This window comes from Lasioglossum baleicum, chromosome 9, assembly GCF_051020765.1.
Source record: "Lasioglossum baleicum chromosome 9, iyLasBale1, whole genome shotgun sequence".
NCBI lineage: Eukaryota > Metazoa > Arthropoda > Insecta > Hymenoptera > Halictidae > Lasioglossum > Lasioglossum baleicum.
The window spans coordinates 904,110-920,107 of record NC_134937.1 but is presented as its reverse complement, the minus strand read 5'-3'; the positions used below and the strand labels follow the sequence as shown (position 1 = coordinate 920,107).

General features: G+C 50.7%; 3 protein-coding genes across 3 annotated transcripts; all 3 read left to right on the top strand.

The window, feature by feature from the left end:
• The first annotated feature begins 1,010 nt into the window (after positions 1-1,010).
• Positions 1,011-3,417, top strand: LOC143212470 (uncharacterized). Its single transcript, XM_076431329.1, has 2 exons — positions 1,011-1,283; positions 1,435-3,417. The coding sequence occupies exons 1-2, from the start codon at positions 1,011-1,013 to the stop codon at positions 3,415-3,417; spliced, it is 2,256 nt and encodes a 751-aa protein (XP_076287444.1).
• Positions 3,418-3,477: 60 nt separating this feature from the next.
• LOC143212469 (uncharacterized) lies at positions 3,478-4,679 on the top strand. Its single transcript, XM_076431328.1, has 2 exons — positions 3,478-4,573; positions 4,663-4,679. The coding sequence occupies exons 1-2, from the start codon at positions 3,478-3,480 to the stop codon at positions 4,677-4,679; spliced, it is 1,113 nt and encodes a 370-aa protein (XP_076287443.1).
• LOC143212468 (uncharacterized) lies at positions 4,676-6,100 on the top strand. Its single transcript, XM_076431327.1, has one exon. It carries the CDS (start codon positions 4,676-4,678, stop codon positions 6,098-6,100), a length of 1,425 nt encoding a protein of 474 aa, XP_076287442.1.
• Positions 6,101-15,998: the final 9,898 nt, after the last annotated feature.

Genomic DNA, 15,998 nt, shown 5'->3' with positions numbered 1-15,998 from the left:
TCAGATGGAAGTCTTTTAGCATTTGGTTTACTGTGTTTTGAAGCTGGGAGTTGGCATTATATGCTTCATAGAACACTTTTCTGAATTGATTTGCTACTAGTTGGGCTTTTTCTACGTTTAGATCATGGAAGTTTCCTGACTCGTCTACCAATGAAGGAATTGTTTTGGGTTTATTGGTGATTTTCCTGAAGACCGGCCAGAATGTGTGGGTATTTGCTTTGGTGACTTGGTCTTTTATGAAGTTGTGTTTGAGAAATGCGACTCGTTTTTGGATACTGTTCCGGCAAACCGTCACTCGATCTATCCGCTTGCCGGGATCGGGACTCGCGATTGACGTCACGACGTCTAGGCTCCCCCCACTTGTGCTAGCCCAAGGCACCAACGACCACAGCTGATTTCGCACCGGTTCGTAGCACCGAGAATCAGCTGAGTCTGTTGACACCGCGCGATAAACACACATCGGACTCGCTTACTCTGTCGTCGCTACCGCGCCTTTGCTAACCACGCCGCGTTTCTCACTCTAGTGGTTCAAAGCCCTGTTCGCGTTACGTGCATCCAATATATGTACCCAGCGTTATTGTTTAGTGTATTAAAGTGTTTGTTCATACAAGTCTCGTTATACTCGAATTCACCCACGCCGATTTCCTAATTCCCATCCGATCCGCGAACATTTTGGTCCTTCGAGCCGGATAGATCGGCGGCTCTTAACGGCGGAATTTGAATCCGAAATCAGTCGTGGGTGAAGACTCTTGTGCTTCCAGCAGCAATACCCGCGTGTGAGATTACACTGCAAATCGTTTACAACATTCAAACGCGTCAGTGATGGTTAACGTTAGTTCGCACTCTGTGTTATCGTCGCGGTCGTGTGTCGCGTGACCTCGTGTTCGTTGCCAACCGTCGCATTTGAACCTGAGTACGTGCAAAATGTCAACGGCCACAACCCTGCTCGCCATGCAATTTGAATTGCATCGGAATATCAGTCGCATTATCACCAACACCAAAAAAAAGGGATGGCCAACCTCACGGAAGAGTTTATACAAGCCAGGTTGGATGCGCTCTTGCGGAATTGGGATGAATTCCGGGCTAACCATCGACAACTCCACGAGTTATGTACAGCCGAAATTCTGATGCATGAATACTACGCTCGCGACCTGCATTACGAGTGTGAGGAGTTGGTTATTGAATCCCAATCAACACTCTGCCGTTTTCTCAAAGAGATTTCGCCTCAGGTCTCCGCCCCGAACAGTGAAACCAGAGCACGCGGTACCGAGAGGCACGCGCCGGCAATTTCATCAGCAAAGCTGCGCCGAATTGACGTTCCGACATTCTCCGGGGGACTTCAAAGAGTGGCCGCCATTCAAGGCGTTATTTACTTCGCTAGTTTTAAACCATGCGAGTCTCGATGATACCGAAAGATTTCATTATCTGCTCCAGAGCCTCCAGGGTGACGCTCTCGACCTCGTTCGTAATCTACCGGTCGGCGGAGAACATTTTAACGGTGCGTGGCAACTCGTCGACGGGCAATTTAATAACACACGCGTCCTTGTTGACAATCTCCTCGAGACATTGTTTTCGTTGCCCATGGCTAAGTCCGAATCAGCCGCGGAGTTAAAAAAAATTCGCGGCACCGTGAAACAAGTACTGAACGCGCTCACGGTGGTCAAATGTCAAGTTCATCATTGGGGGCCGTTTATAATATTCTGGGTAACTCGACGCCTGGACGCAGAGTCGCTCAAAGCGTGGGAGCTTCTAATAGCCAAACAAAAGGAGTATCCAGAGTTCTCTGTCCTGGACGATTTTCTACAAGAGCGCATACTCGCACTGACGTCGTACAAAAAAGCAAAAGCGGCCTCGACGACAACGAAACCGCGATCGTTCAGCGCGCTATCACACGCCACCGTCAACTCTCGAGCCCAGTGCACGTTAGGCTCTGCGGATCATTATATCGGAATCTGTGCTCAATATCTTGCAATGACGCCTGAGCAACGGATGCAGTACATCACGCAAAATCGGCGCTGTTTCAACTGCTTGGGCTTCCACTCCCGAAATGTCTGCCGCAATCGGGGTAAATGCATGAAATGCGCTTCTCGTCACCACACGTCGTTGCACGACGCCCCCACGTCCTCGTCGTCTGTGGACTCGACACCGACAACCGCACCCCCGGTGGAGTCTTCATCTGCCGCTGCCCTCCACGTCGTCCCAGTCGCGTCTTCGGTATCGCTTCGATGTCCGATCATCCTAGCCACCGCCCTCGTTAAGGTGCTGTCCAACGACGGGAGCAGCATCACGGCTCGCGTCTTGCTGGACCAAGGCTCCGAAGTCTCATTCGTCAGGGAATCCATATGCCAGCAGCTGCATCTTCCTCGGCAACATGCGTGCTTTCCGATCTACGGCATCGGAGCGGGTCATAATGTGACGACACGGGGCGTTTCTACTTTCGTCATCTCCTCGATGACAGAGCCGTTCACCTGTAAAATCAACGCGTTCATTTTACCCACTCTCACGCATTACACGCCTACCGTGGCCACTCCACATGCAAGTTGGTCGCACATACAAGGACTCACGTTGGTTGACCCATCCTACTTGGAGTCGCAGCCTATCGACATCGTCATCGGCGTCGATGTCTACAGCCGCATCATACGACCCGACATTCGGCGAGGAGCCGACAACACGCCTGTCGCCCAGCTCACGAAGCTAGGCTGGGTCATCTCCGGTCCAGCCGCATCCGGATGTTCCCACTCTGCATCAGTCGGAGTTTCCAGCTTTCAGTGTGGCGTCGACCGGGAACTCTATGAACTAGTCCAAAGATTCTGGGTCCAGGAGGAACCAAACACTCAGCACGACACGATGCTGACCGAGTCCGAGCGTAACTGTGAGGAACACTTTTCTCTTACTCATTCACGTGATCAAACCGGGCGGTACGTCGTTCGATTACCATTCGTGAAAAACCCTCGCGAACTCGGGGACTCTAGATCGGCAGCGCTGCGTATATTGTTGCGAAACGAAAAAGCACTCGCGTCGCGTCCTCAAGTCCGGGAGAAATATATTGAATTCCTCGAGGAATACGAAAGTCTCGGCCACATGCGCGTCACAACCGATCGCGAGAACGAAGCAAACACCGCGTCCTATGTATTACCGCATCACGGCGTCTTCCGCGAAGCAGGCGAGTCATCAAAGATCCGCGTCGTATTCAACGGGTCACATCGCACGACGTCCGGAACGCCGCTCAACGAATGCTTACACACTGGTCCAAAGTTACAAGTGGACTTATCTGACGTCATCTTACGGTGGCGCAGATTTCGGTTCGCGTTCTCCGCCGATGTGGAGAAAATGTACCGGCAAATTCGCGTACATGAAGATGATCAACGCTTCCAACGAATCCTGTGGCGCCGCGAGTCGTCGGTACCGGTTCAGTAATACGCGCTCACTACCGTCACTTACGGCCTCGCCTGCGCCCCGTTTCTCGCGTTAAGATGCATGCGTCAATTGGTCAGCGACGAGGGCAACGATTTTCCGCGCGCGAGGGACATTTTACTACGCGAGACATACGTCGATGACGTACTATCGGGAGCAAACGATCAGCGAACAGCTCACGAGAAAATCCGTCAGTTGCAAAGTATCCTGAGAGCAGGGGGATTTACGCTGAAAAAATGGGTAGCAAACTGTAGTGAGTTAATCCCCGCGGACCAACGAAGTCCCGAATCGGCGAACGAGCGTACGCTGACCATTGATGCACCGCATCGCGCGCTCGGCCTCGCGTGGAAAACCGAATCCGACGCGTTCGTGTTTTCCTTCCAGAAGCGAGAAGTACTGTCGACAATTTCGCAGCTCTTCGACCCATTAGGATGGCTCGCGCCCGTCACCGTACAGGGAAAGCTGCTTATGCAGGAATTATGGATGCAGAAAACGAGTTGGGACGATGAGCTTCCGCCTGAGTTCACGCAAAGATGGGAGCGATTCTGCACGGACTTGGCGGAGATTCGGGAGCTCACGTTAGATAGATGGGTCGGACAACTAGACCCCGATCGCGAAGTCGAAATCGACGGATTCTCCGACGCATCCACGCGCGCGATGGGCATCGCAATATACATCCGCGTCCGAGACGATGACGAGTCGTTCCGCGTAACCTCGCTCTCCGCAAAGTCCCGAGTCGCTCCCATCAAACCAATGACCGTCCCGCGGCTGGAATTGTCGGCCGCACTTCTCCTCGCGAAACAAGTAGCCCACATCCGCACCGCGTTAGGACTCGAGCGCATACCCGCGCATTTGTGGACAGATTCGGCCGTAGCGCTCGCGTGGATTCGCAGCCCTCCCTCCAAATGGAAGGATTTCGTACGAAACCGCGTCGCTGAGATTCATCAGCTCACACCGCACGCCTATTGGCACCACGTTCCAGGGACTTGCAACCCTGCGGATTTAGCTTGCCGCGGTGTTTCTCCGCGAACACTACTCGATTCCATTTGGTGGCGAGGGCCGGCCTGGCTGCGAGAGGGCTCTCCAGCTTGGCCCACGGAAACACTCTATCCCGACTCCCGCATCGACGCCGAGAAACGGCCTGAAAAAAACGCCCATGGCATACGCCGCGACCATACCTTCGTGGGACTTAATCCATCGGTTCTCGTCTCTCACGCGTTTGCTACGAATAACCGCACTATGTTTCAGAGCTGTGCGCCGCATGAGACAAAAAAGAGCAGATCGCGGTCCTGCAGATTCCTTAACAGTCTCGGAACTAGAGGAGGCTCGTAAGTTCTGGATTCGCAAGACACAGACAAATCATTTCATGCCAGAGATTCAGGCGATCACTCTCGGAGTCGCATTACCGAAATCCAGCTCGCTTGTACACGTAATGCCCTTTACTGACGCGACCGGCATCTTGCGCGTGGGAGGACGCCTTCAGCACTCTCTTCTCGACGCAGATCAAAAGCACCCGATGATCTTACCGCGATCTTCAGCGCTTACCTCTCTCGTCATCGCCCAAGCGCATTTAAGGAACCTGCACGCCGGACCACAGCTCACACTCGCGACCTTACGACAATCTTACTGGATTGTCGGCAGACGACAACCGATCCGCGCATTTATAAGCAAATGTGTAACGTGCGCACGTCATAGAGCTCGGCAGTGTGCGCAAATTATGGGACAACTTCCGTCGCGCCGCATCACACCAGCACGTGCGTTCTTACATTCCGGGGTAGACTACGCGGGACCCTTCCTCTGGCGAACCAACCGAAGCCGCGGAGGCAAGGTCCTCAAAGGATACCTCGCGGTATTCATATGTATGGCTACCGGCGCGGTACACCTCGAATTCGTATCCGACTACACGGCAGACGCGTTTATCGCGGCTTATAAGCGGTTCACGGGACGTCGAGGCATTTGCAGCACATTGTCGAGCGATTGTGGCACGAACTTCGTCGGGGCGGACATCGAATTGCGTCGTATGTTTACACGCGCTTCGCAAGAATCGCAAGCGATCGCATACAGTCTCGCCAACCTCGGAACTCAGTGGCGATTCAATCCTCCTTCCGCCCCCCACTTCGGTGGCAAGTGGGAAGCCGCAGTCAAATCGACCAAATTTCATATGCGCCGCGTCATCGGCGAATCCCCACTGACGTTCGAGGAGTATGCGACACTGTTGGCGCAGATTGAAGCCTCGTTAAACTCGCGGCCGATCTGTCCACTCACTGACGATGCGTCGGATCTCGCTACGCTCACTCCGGGTCACTTCCTCGTAGGCGACGTGCTCAACGTAATTCCTGAACCGGACCTCGCAGACACTCCACGCACACGGTTGTCCCGATGGCAACTATTGCGGCAGATCCTGGATCACTTTTGGCCGCGCTGGTCGCGAGAGTACATTCAGCAATTTCACTCGGCATCCAAGTGGCGAACGACGTCTCCACCGTTCCGCGTAGGAGACCTTGTCCTCGTGGGAGACGAGCGGACACCACCGGCCAAATGGCCTCTCGCGCGTGTGACCGAACTCCACCCCGGAAAGGACGACATTACACGTGTGTGCACTGTGCGAACCGCGACTACAATACAAAAACGGCCGATAGTCAAGCTGTGTAGACTGCCGGTCGAAACTACACCCCCGGTGCCATAAAATAATAAAACCGCCTAGCCTCATTGCCGAAACTGCGTCTCGGCAAGGGGGGGAGTAATGTTCCGGCAAACCGTCACTCGATCTATCCGCTTGCCGAGATCGGGACTCGCGATTGACGTCACGACGTCTAGGCTCCCCCCACTTGTGCTAGCCCAAGGCACCAATGACCACAGCTGATTTCGCACCGGTTCGTAGCACCGAGAATCAGCTGAGTCTGTTGACACCGCGCGATAAACACACATCGGACTCGCTTACTCTGTCGTCGCTACCGCGCCTTTGCTAACCACGCCGCGTTTCTCACTCTAGTGGTTCAAAGCCCTGTTCGCGTTACGTGCATCCAATATATGTACCCAGCGTTATTGTTTAGTGTACTAAAGTGTTTGTTCATACAAGTCTCGTTATACTCGAATTCACCCACGCCGATTTCCTAATTCCCATCCGATCCGCGAACAGATACTATGTGAAAGATATTCATAGTATTCCAGGGCGATGAAAATGCCCGTACGTTGCCACCTTCTTCCGGCCGTATTTCTTAGTCGTATCATTGATTTGAGTTTCTCATCGGGAGTGATAAATTTATTAGAAGTGTTGACGAAAGATGTTGCTTTGTAGAAGCAACTTTTGAGATAGCGTTGCGTCTGGGCGATTTTGGAGTCAATTTGTTTGGTGGATGAGAAGTTAGGGGTGATCACAATATCACTAGCGCGTTTCTGGAATGTTTGCCAGTCGGTTATGGGAGAGGAGGTTGCGAAAGAGTGCTTTAAGATTGGCAAGAGCAAGACGGGGCGGTGGTAGGGTAGCTGGAAGTCTATTAGGTCTGAAATAAGTGTGGGAGTGGAGGTAAATCATAGAGTAATGATTACTAGTCATATGGTCATCTAAGATTTTACCATTTTTATTACTATAGGTATTGTTCCACAAGGAGTGTTTCGCATTTAGATCGGCTCCGACAAGGAAAGGGGTATTGAATTTCGTGATTACATAGATGGCAGAACTGTCAAAGTTTTGATTTGGACAGTAGGCTGCTATGACTAATAAATTGGGGTTAGTTATTTTGATGGCTACGGTTTCTAGGTTATCGGCCGTGTCTAGATGAAATGGATGGTATCTGAGATTGTTGTGGGCTAGTATAGCAACTCCTCTTCCCGTTCTGCCATCATTACGGTCCTTTCTAATAATATTGTCATTTGGGAGAGAGCAGCTGATGACAGGTGTGAGTCAAGTTTCTTGAATCATAGCGATTAATACGTTATCCGTAAGCATGAAAAGGCAAAAGTAAATGTTCTGCGATAGTCCACCGGTATTTATACCAATCGTTGCTAACCCTAACAAGGCGTTGTTAAGGGTTTTAGAAGTTTCTCGATCATGCGGCCGTCTAGAACATTCGGTCCCGGCGCGATCCTTTTCTTAATCTCAGGATAGTGCCGAGGCGGATTGGCGCCCCTGGGGTTGTCTCGTTCCTCGTCGCGTTACACCGATATTTATACTAATTCGTTGCTAACCTTATCAACAACACTCTATTAGGGGTCGAGAAGATTAACGACGGTTAGCGACAGAACTGTCCCGGCGCAATTCTTCTGTTGCACAGGGTGGTGTCGACGCGCCCTAACGTTATCATGTTCCTCGTAGCGCTACAAATTATTGATTATAAAAATACAATTATGCAACTGACCATCGACGGATTTGAGGCAAAATCCAACCGAATATCATGCAATTTTAACAAACTGTACGAAAATGTATCCTGTCTTGTTATGTACATAAATTTTTCTTCGCAATTAAAGCTTTTCCCAAAAATGCCCTGAAAATAGAATCTTTTTAAATAATTTGAGACTTTTCTTTTAATCCTGCACTATTTCGTACATGTGTGGCGGCGACAAGCTGACGCCACGTCTCCGCCATGTGTTTACTCTCCGGCGAAAGTATGTTTGAATGAATGGATCGGGTTGCATTGCTGTGCGATAGCGTCGAGAGGATGTTTGGACGATTGGTTCGAGTGTCGCGTAGGGTGAGAATGATTTTGTTGAGTTTAGAGTGAAAGTGAGTGAGTGAGAAAGAATTATTTTCGTGGGAATGCGTCAGCGAGCAAACTGCTAGTTTGTAAGTTAGTTCTGCTAGAGGATTCATCGAGAGCGGTCACGCGAGCGACGCGGGTTGTACTGGCTGTCAATATCGAATTTTGCGGCCGCATATCATTCGTTTGTTTGGCGGTAGTACATCGCGTGTATTCGTACGAGGACACGATTTCGCTTAGTGACACTTGGACAACGTGCGTAGTGCGAAGAGTGCCGGCGTGTATTTTTTTTTTGTATTGTGACTTTGCAAGCCTGCGACGTCACTTCTCCGTTTGAGAAACGGTCAAATAACCGTATCGGGAGTGGACCGGACCGACCATTAGTGATTACGAAAACCACCCGCAATATTGAGCGCTCCTTAAGGAAGAGATTCAAATCGAAGATCGCTCCTAATGCCATCTGTTGCACGCGCCGAGAGTGGCTACTTTCAGGAACGAGCCTAGGGAGCGACAAATACCGACAATGCGCCCCCCATCGTAGGATCAGCCGACGACGAATTATTGGCCGCCAACAAAAATCATTCCGGATCTGGAGAAGTGGCAAAGGGCACCGCCGCACAGAGCAAAGAAACTCGGAGGCGACGACGTGGGACGAAGGGGTCACAATTGCAGAACATCGGCCATTTTGGTGGTCCTGCCGTCGTCTCATCCCGCCTACATTTGACCCCGGCAAGGGTGGTGCGGAGGAGCGCCTGGGAGGATTAATCCTCCCCGGTCGTCATAAGACGATCGGTATTTGGATCGTCGTTGGAGGAGGAGGATCGGTGTTGGAAAGGTCGGGGCCCGACGACCTGTTCTGATAGTGATAGGGAGACCAAGAATCGATGCTATCCATCGATGCGAATCCGCGGATCACTGTCGCGCTGGTTGCCGAAGACGTTAGTTGTACTTCCGAATTCTCGCCTCAATTCCGAATTCCGCTGATCTAACAGTTGTACGCGGCGCGGGTGGTTTTTCGCGAATAATTCCGTGCACGCGAAAAATCCGGCCTTCTAGCGGAAATCCGGCGAGCTGAAATCTACAACGGTAAGTCGACAAGTGATCCTCGGTCGTTATTTTCGTGTTGGCTCGATATTTAGTGCGAGGACGAGGCGAGTGCGTATCGTCCTCGAACAATTGGTGATAGCCGAGGCATTTGCCCAGGTAGCACAGTACGTCGTAAAGATGCCGTTTTCTCGTCATTTTTTACGTCTTCATGTCTTACGTCTTGAAAAGATGCCTTTTTCACGTCCAAAAAGGCGTACTTTTTGGATACGTCGTTTTTACGTCAGAAATGAGATGCATAAAAGGCACCTGCCTTCAAACGTGAAAACGTCGTGCCAGCAGAGATGCCTTTATGGACGTGTAAAAGGCACCTCTTTTGACACGCCGTTTTCACGTCAGAATGAGATGCATAAAACGCACCTGCCTTCAAACGTGAAAACATCGTGTCAAAAGAGGTGCCTTTATGGACGTGTGAAAGGCACCTTTTTTGACACGCCGTTTTCACGTCAGAATGAGATGCATAAAAGGCACCTGCCTTCAAACGTGAAAACGTCGTCCCAGCAGAGATGCCTTTTTGGACGTATAAAAGGTATCTCTACTTGAAGTGTAACAAATCTGAAGTGAAATAGAAATTTTTTTCTTATAATTTATATGTTTAATAGGTCAAAAATAATATAACAGTACATAGTATTTTAAAATTTTTACAATTTTTTTTTATTTACTGATTTATGTTACCCTACTTATTCTTTCCATAAATGCAGCACATCCGTTGTCCAGTAATAGTAATATAAATAATGACAATATCAATAACAATAGTAAAAATATAATCGATTAATAAATATAATAAATTAAAAATAAATGCATCAGTAGCGGGATTTGATCAAGATGAACAGTCCAGCGTGTGTATACAATCAATTTCAAAAATAGTTACAGTTTAACGAATACAACCAAATTTTGAAAATTTGATTACTGAAAATCATTGTCAAGTTTTTTCGAAACAGAAATGAAATAGTGTTACGTCCCGGGTCGGAAATGATCCGACGAAACGAGCCCAGACGGGGCGGGGACGTAACCGACCAATTTATTTAAGACGATCTTAGATCCACGTGGCGCGTAACGTCCACGTCTGATCAGGGACCCGATACCGGTGTTCGTCGTTGTTGAAAAGGCGAAGAGGGAAATGAATGGACGTCGTCCGGCGGGGATGTCGCGACGGAGCGACGAACTGCGCGATGACGGTGACAGCTCCCTGCGATCAGAGTGTCACTATGTGGGCGTGTGTGTTACTCGTCCGAACGCGTGGGTTGTTCGATTCGTGACAGGATTCTCGACCGAAGGGAAATTAGTGTTCTCTCGGTACCGAGCACCCTCTGGGCTCAGACGTACACGATTGATACACCAATTTTAGGGGTTATAGGAACGAATGTGAGGAATGTGAGGGATGTGAGGAATCGATCGACGGACCGATCGGGATTGAACAACCCGGAGACGCACACGCACACACGCACACACTCGCTTTCGCGATCACTTTAACCGGTCACTGGGAACGACACTTTAGAAGTGGAAGATATCGAGGAGCAGGATGTTGCTGAATAAAAGCTGCGAAGTAATAGGTTTAAACAAGCAATGTATAATGAACCAAAATGGGTACAAGGTGATGATTTGCGAGCAGAACTCGTGAAACAAAGTATAATGACGGCGTGCGAGCAAGTTCGAACGAAATATATGGCACAGAATAGCAATGGTAATATGAAAGATGGTGCGAGCGAACTCGTACAAACAAAATAACACGGAAATAGCAATTGTAATATGAATTATAAAGCGAGCGAGCTCGTGTGAACAAAATAGCGCAGAAATAGCAATTGTAATAAGAATTATAAAGCGAGCAAGCTCGTATAAACAAAATAGCATAGAGAAGGCAATTATAATATGAAAGATAACGCGAGCAAGCTCGTATAAACAAAATAGCACAGAGAAATCAATTATAATACGAAAAGTAATGCGAGCGAGCTCGTGTGAACAAAAATAGCGCAGAAAAGCAATTATAACGTGAAAGATAATGCGAGCAAGCTCGTATAAACAAAAATAGCGCAGAAAAGCAATTATAATGTGAAAGATAATGCGAGCAAGCTCGTATAACAAAATGGCACAGAGAAATATCTGTAAATTTGGTATAAATGTCTACGAGCAAACTCGACAGATAATTTAGAAACAATTGAAATATAATTGAAATGGAAATGGTAGAAATGGTAAGGTGCAATACGACCTGAATATCGTGAGCGATTTAGAACAAAGTCCGAAAACGCGATTAAACTGAACTCGACTGAAGACGCTAGAGAACTGAACTGTATAAATTCCGAAACTGGAAGAGAGTCTGAACTGTATGAAATTCGGAACTAGAAGAGCGTCTGAACTAGAAGAGTGCCTGAACTAGAAGAGAGCGATTCGCGCGATTTCGTCTTATTTATAATAAGAGCGCGGACCATAGGGATTCGGTGAACCGTGAAGTCCTTTTGTCTAAATCGTACGAGGCACGGACGAATATGTTGTCGTCAATGTATACTTTTCGCTGTTTGAACGAGACGACGGTTTAGATGTACGTATACTTGTACTCGCGGTTGTCATGCTGGCGTCCGCTTGTACCGGTGACTATCGCGTCTTTTCGGATTCCCTATGTTCACGCTCACGGGGATATGTATATATATATAAATACGCGTAAGATATATATACATATCGCTGTGTACGGATTTAAACGCGATTTCGGTTTGGATTTTACGAAGGAAGTATACGTATAACATATATATGTATATATATATATATGTATGTACAGCGAGAATTTGCTCATGCGAACAAAACCGACGCAACACGTCGGTACGACGTTACACCTTACCCCTTGGGGGCGCGAACTTTTCCGGCGGCAACGCAGTGAAACGCGGATGCTGCTGACGACGTGTTGGATATGGGGGGGGGGGGTGGGGTCCGCTGAGGAAGCTCCAGAACTAACGTCGGACGACGTCACACCTTCCTCCTCGGGGCGGCGGCCCAACGGGTGGCCCCCCGGTAGTGGTGCCCCACCAGCTGCAGAAGCGGCATTAGGGCGCCGGGTTGTTGGCTCTCAGCGGAAGCTGATATCGCCGGAGTTCCTCGACGTATGGGCTGCACCTGAATATCGTTTTGGCCATAACGATGTTGAGCCGCGTCCCGCATTTGTTACAGTCCAACGGGGGTTGCGTGCGAAACAGAGGCCCTTTGCAGTTCGCACAGGTGTTCCTCATCCACCTGATCCACTGAATGGAGTGGACGTGGAACGCCTCTCCGGTCCCTTGCACGTGCTGGTTGCAACGCTGGCAGATGTCTCGGCCTTTGGTGTCGGAGTAGGCAGTTCCCTGGTAGCACTGGTGCCAGTCAAAGGGAGAGCTGAACCTGGCTGCCTTCTCTCTGGCAGTGGCGCGCGGTTTGGCGAAGAGGCACATGGTGGCTGGGTGACGGATCCTCGTCGTATGTCAGGGTGTCGTCGTGCAGCGCGAGACGACGGCCGATCGGGGGGGGGGGGGGATAATACACGGGAAGGTGGGGGGGTTTTTGCCTTCTTCAGTTTGTCGGCGTGAACGATTTTGAAGCCTCTTCTGGTGTTGATCTTGATGTTATTGTTTGGCAGGATTTCGGCGACCTCGTAGGAACCAGTGTATTGCGCATCGAATTTACCTTTCCTTGGTTCGTTCAAGAGGTAAACTTTGTCGCCTACGGCGATTGCTTGCAGACGCACTTGTCTGTCGTAGTACTGCTTGGACCTCTCCTTGGCCGCGACGAGATTTGCTCTTGCTTGGTTCAGGGTTTCCGTAATCTTCCTCTGCAGCCCCTGGTAATAGTCGTCATATGACTCGTTATCCAGGTGCGGAGCTGCCGTGTCGGAAACCGGGACACGCGCCAGCGATCCGAACACCAGCTCGTGGGGGGTGAATTTTGTACCCTCGTGTACGCTCGTATTGTAGCTGAACATGGCTAAATTGAGCCATGTATTCCAGTTGCCGTGTGTGACGAATTGCTTGAGGTACTCCGTCAGGACGTGGTGCGATCTCTCTATCGATCCATTGCTTTGAGGGTGGTACGCAGTCGTTTGGACTCGTGCGATTTTGAATCTTTTGGCTACGGCTTTCATCAGGGAGCTGATGAAATTCCTCCCTTGGTCCGTCAGGATTGCCTTTGGTGCCCCGAATCTGCAGATGAGATGTTCAACGAAGGCGTCGGCGGTTTCGACGGCGCCGATGCCCTTTAGTGGGATCGCCAAGGAGTACTTTGTCAGTAGATCCTGCATCGTGAGGATGTACTGGTGGCCTTCGGGTGTCGGCGAGAGCGGGCCTACAACGTCCAATGACACCTTGTCGAACGCCCTTCCTGGCGTGTCCGTCAGAGTCATCGGAAGACGGGGTTTCACCCTTGTGAGCTTGTGCAGCTGGCAGCTGGGGCAATTGTTGACGAAAGTGGTGACGTCAGCCTTCAGGGTCTGCCAGTAGTACTTCTCTCTGATCCTCTTGTACGTCTTCGTGATTCCTTTGTGGCCGCCGTAGGCGGAGGCGTGATTATCCGTGAGGATATCTTGCCGCCTATCTTCCGCAGGGATTTGTACGTCGTGGGAACAGAGAAAAATTCGTAGGGGAACTTGGGAGAAGGTTTCGACGATGGACGCCTGGATATGGTGCCATGGGATGTTGTCGAGGGTGGATCTGGAGAATGAGAATGTGGGGAGTTGTAGCTCGGTGACCACATTGTATAGGGAACGGAGACATTCGTGGACGTCGTCTAGGGTAGCCTCATGGAACGACGTCTGTTTGACCGGCAGCTGGATCAGTTTAAACGATCCGAAGTCGTCTACCTTGGCCCTATGGAGGACGAGTTCAGCGCTGTTCGTCAGCCTCCCTTGTTTAAAAAGGTCAGCTGCTCCTGGGTCCGCCGGTCTGCCGTCCCGCGTTATGAAGCAGACCAAATTGTCCTTCCGCATGATGAGTCTATCGCGGAGGTGGACGATGATGCGACCATGCGCGGGGGCCTGCGGGCTCTCGGACCCGAAGGTCGCGTCTCCCGGGCTCGAGTCGTCCGTGGGGGCGTCGGCGAGCCGCTGGTCCACGGTGGCCGAGGGGGGAAATGACCCCGGGCTGGCGGGACTGTAGGAACTGTGGGGGAGGGATGACGTCATAGGCCTAGAGTCTGATGGGTGGGCGATTGGGGAGGGAGGCTCCGGAAAATATGGAGTCGTGTTGAGAAAGCCGGGAAGGGGGGTATGCGGAGCGGGGGTGGAGGTTGCTACGGGATCGTCTCCCTCTATGATAGTTTCAGGTGTACTATCCTCTGGTGATTCTGACGACGTGTCGTGTAACCACCACTGGGAACGCGGACTTCGAGGGGTCGGTATCGGTCGGCGACTCCTTGTTTGAGGGGGCGTGAAGTATTCGTAGCTCCCTAGCGTGACGTCGAAGGTGGGGTCGTCTGCTGCTCGTGATGCTGGGGAGGGGATTGTTTCTTCCGATGTGTCCTCGTAGATGGGGAGGGCTACCGGGTTGCGGGACAATGCATCCGCGTTTGAATTCGCCCTGCCTGGCTTGTACAAGATTTTGTAATCGAATTCCGCAAGTTTTAGCCTCCATCGGAGCAGACGTGAGGTTGGGTCCTTTACTGAATTCATCCAGACCAGGGGGCGGTGGTCTGTGATTAGTACAAATTGTCGGCCGTAGATGTACGGTCGGAAATACTGGACAGCAAAAACTATGGCCAAACACTCCTTTTCGATCGTGGAGTAATTTAATTCCGCTCCGTGCAGGATTCGCGAAGCGTAGGCGACCGGGCGGTCTTTACCTACTTCCCCCTGGCTCAGGACTGCTCCGATGGCATGGCCCGAGGCATCGCATGTTACATTGAATGGCTTATCGAAGTCGGGGTATTGGAGGACCGGTTCGCAGCACAAGGCTGAGCGGAGCGCGTCGAATGCTCTTTCCTGGTCCGGTCCCCACGCAAATTTCGTGTCCTTGGTTAGGAGCTTGGTTAAGGGTTTGGAGATCTGCGCGAACTTGTCTATAAATCGTCGGTAGTATCCTGCGAGTCCCAGGAATTCGCGTACATTTTTCGCGGATTTCGGTCGCGGATAGTTTTGAACGGCGCTTATTTTTTTTGGGCAGGGCTTGACTCCTTGCTCGCTAATTTGGTGGCCGAGGTAAGCCACTTCCTTGAAAAGAAAGCCGCACTTTGACGGTTGAAGCTTCAAATTCGCGTTCCTGAGGCGGTTAGCTAATTTATTGAACTTTGCGCGGTGTTCCTCCAGGGTACGGGCGTATATTACAATATCGTCCAAGTAGACGAATAGCTCGTTTCCCTGGAGTCCGCTTAGAATGTTGTCCATTAGGCGTTGGAAGGTAGCGGGGGCGTTTTTCAGCCCAAACGGCATACGATTGTACTGGTAATGGCCGAATGGGGTGGAAAACGCGGTTTTCGCAGCGTCCGCTGGGTCCATGGCGATTTGGTGGAAGCCGCTAGCCAAGTCAAATACGCTAAAATATTTAGCGCTACCCAGCTGGTCAAGAATTTCGTTTATGCTGGGTAGCGGGTATGCATCGGCTATCGACTTTTCATTCAACGCACGGTAATCTATCACCATACGCCATTTCTTGGTACCGTCGGCGTCCGGTTTCTTGGGCACGATCCACAAGGGGGAGTTGTATGGTGAATTGGACGGAACTACTATGTCATTGGCTAGGAGGTCGCGCATTTGTCTATCTATCTCTTCCTTGTGGATCGGCGGGTAGCGATACTGCTTCGTATGCACAGGGACGTCGTCTGTCGTCGGAATTTTGT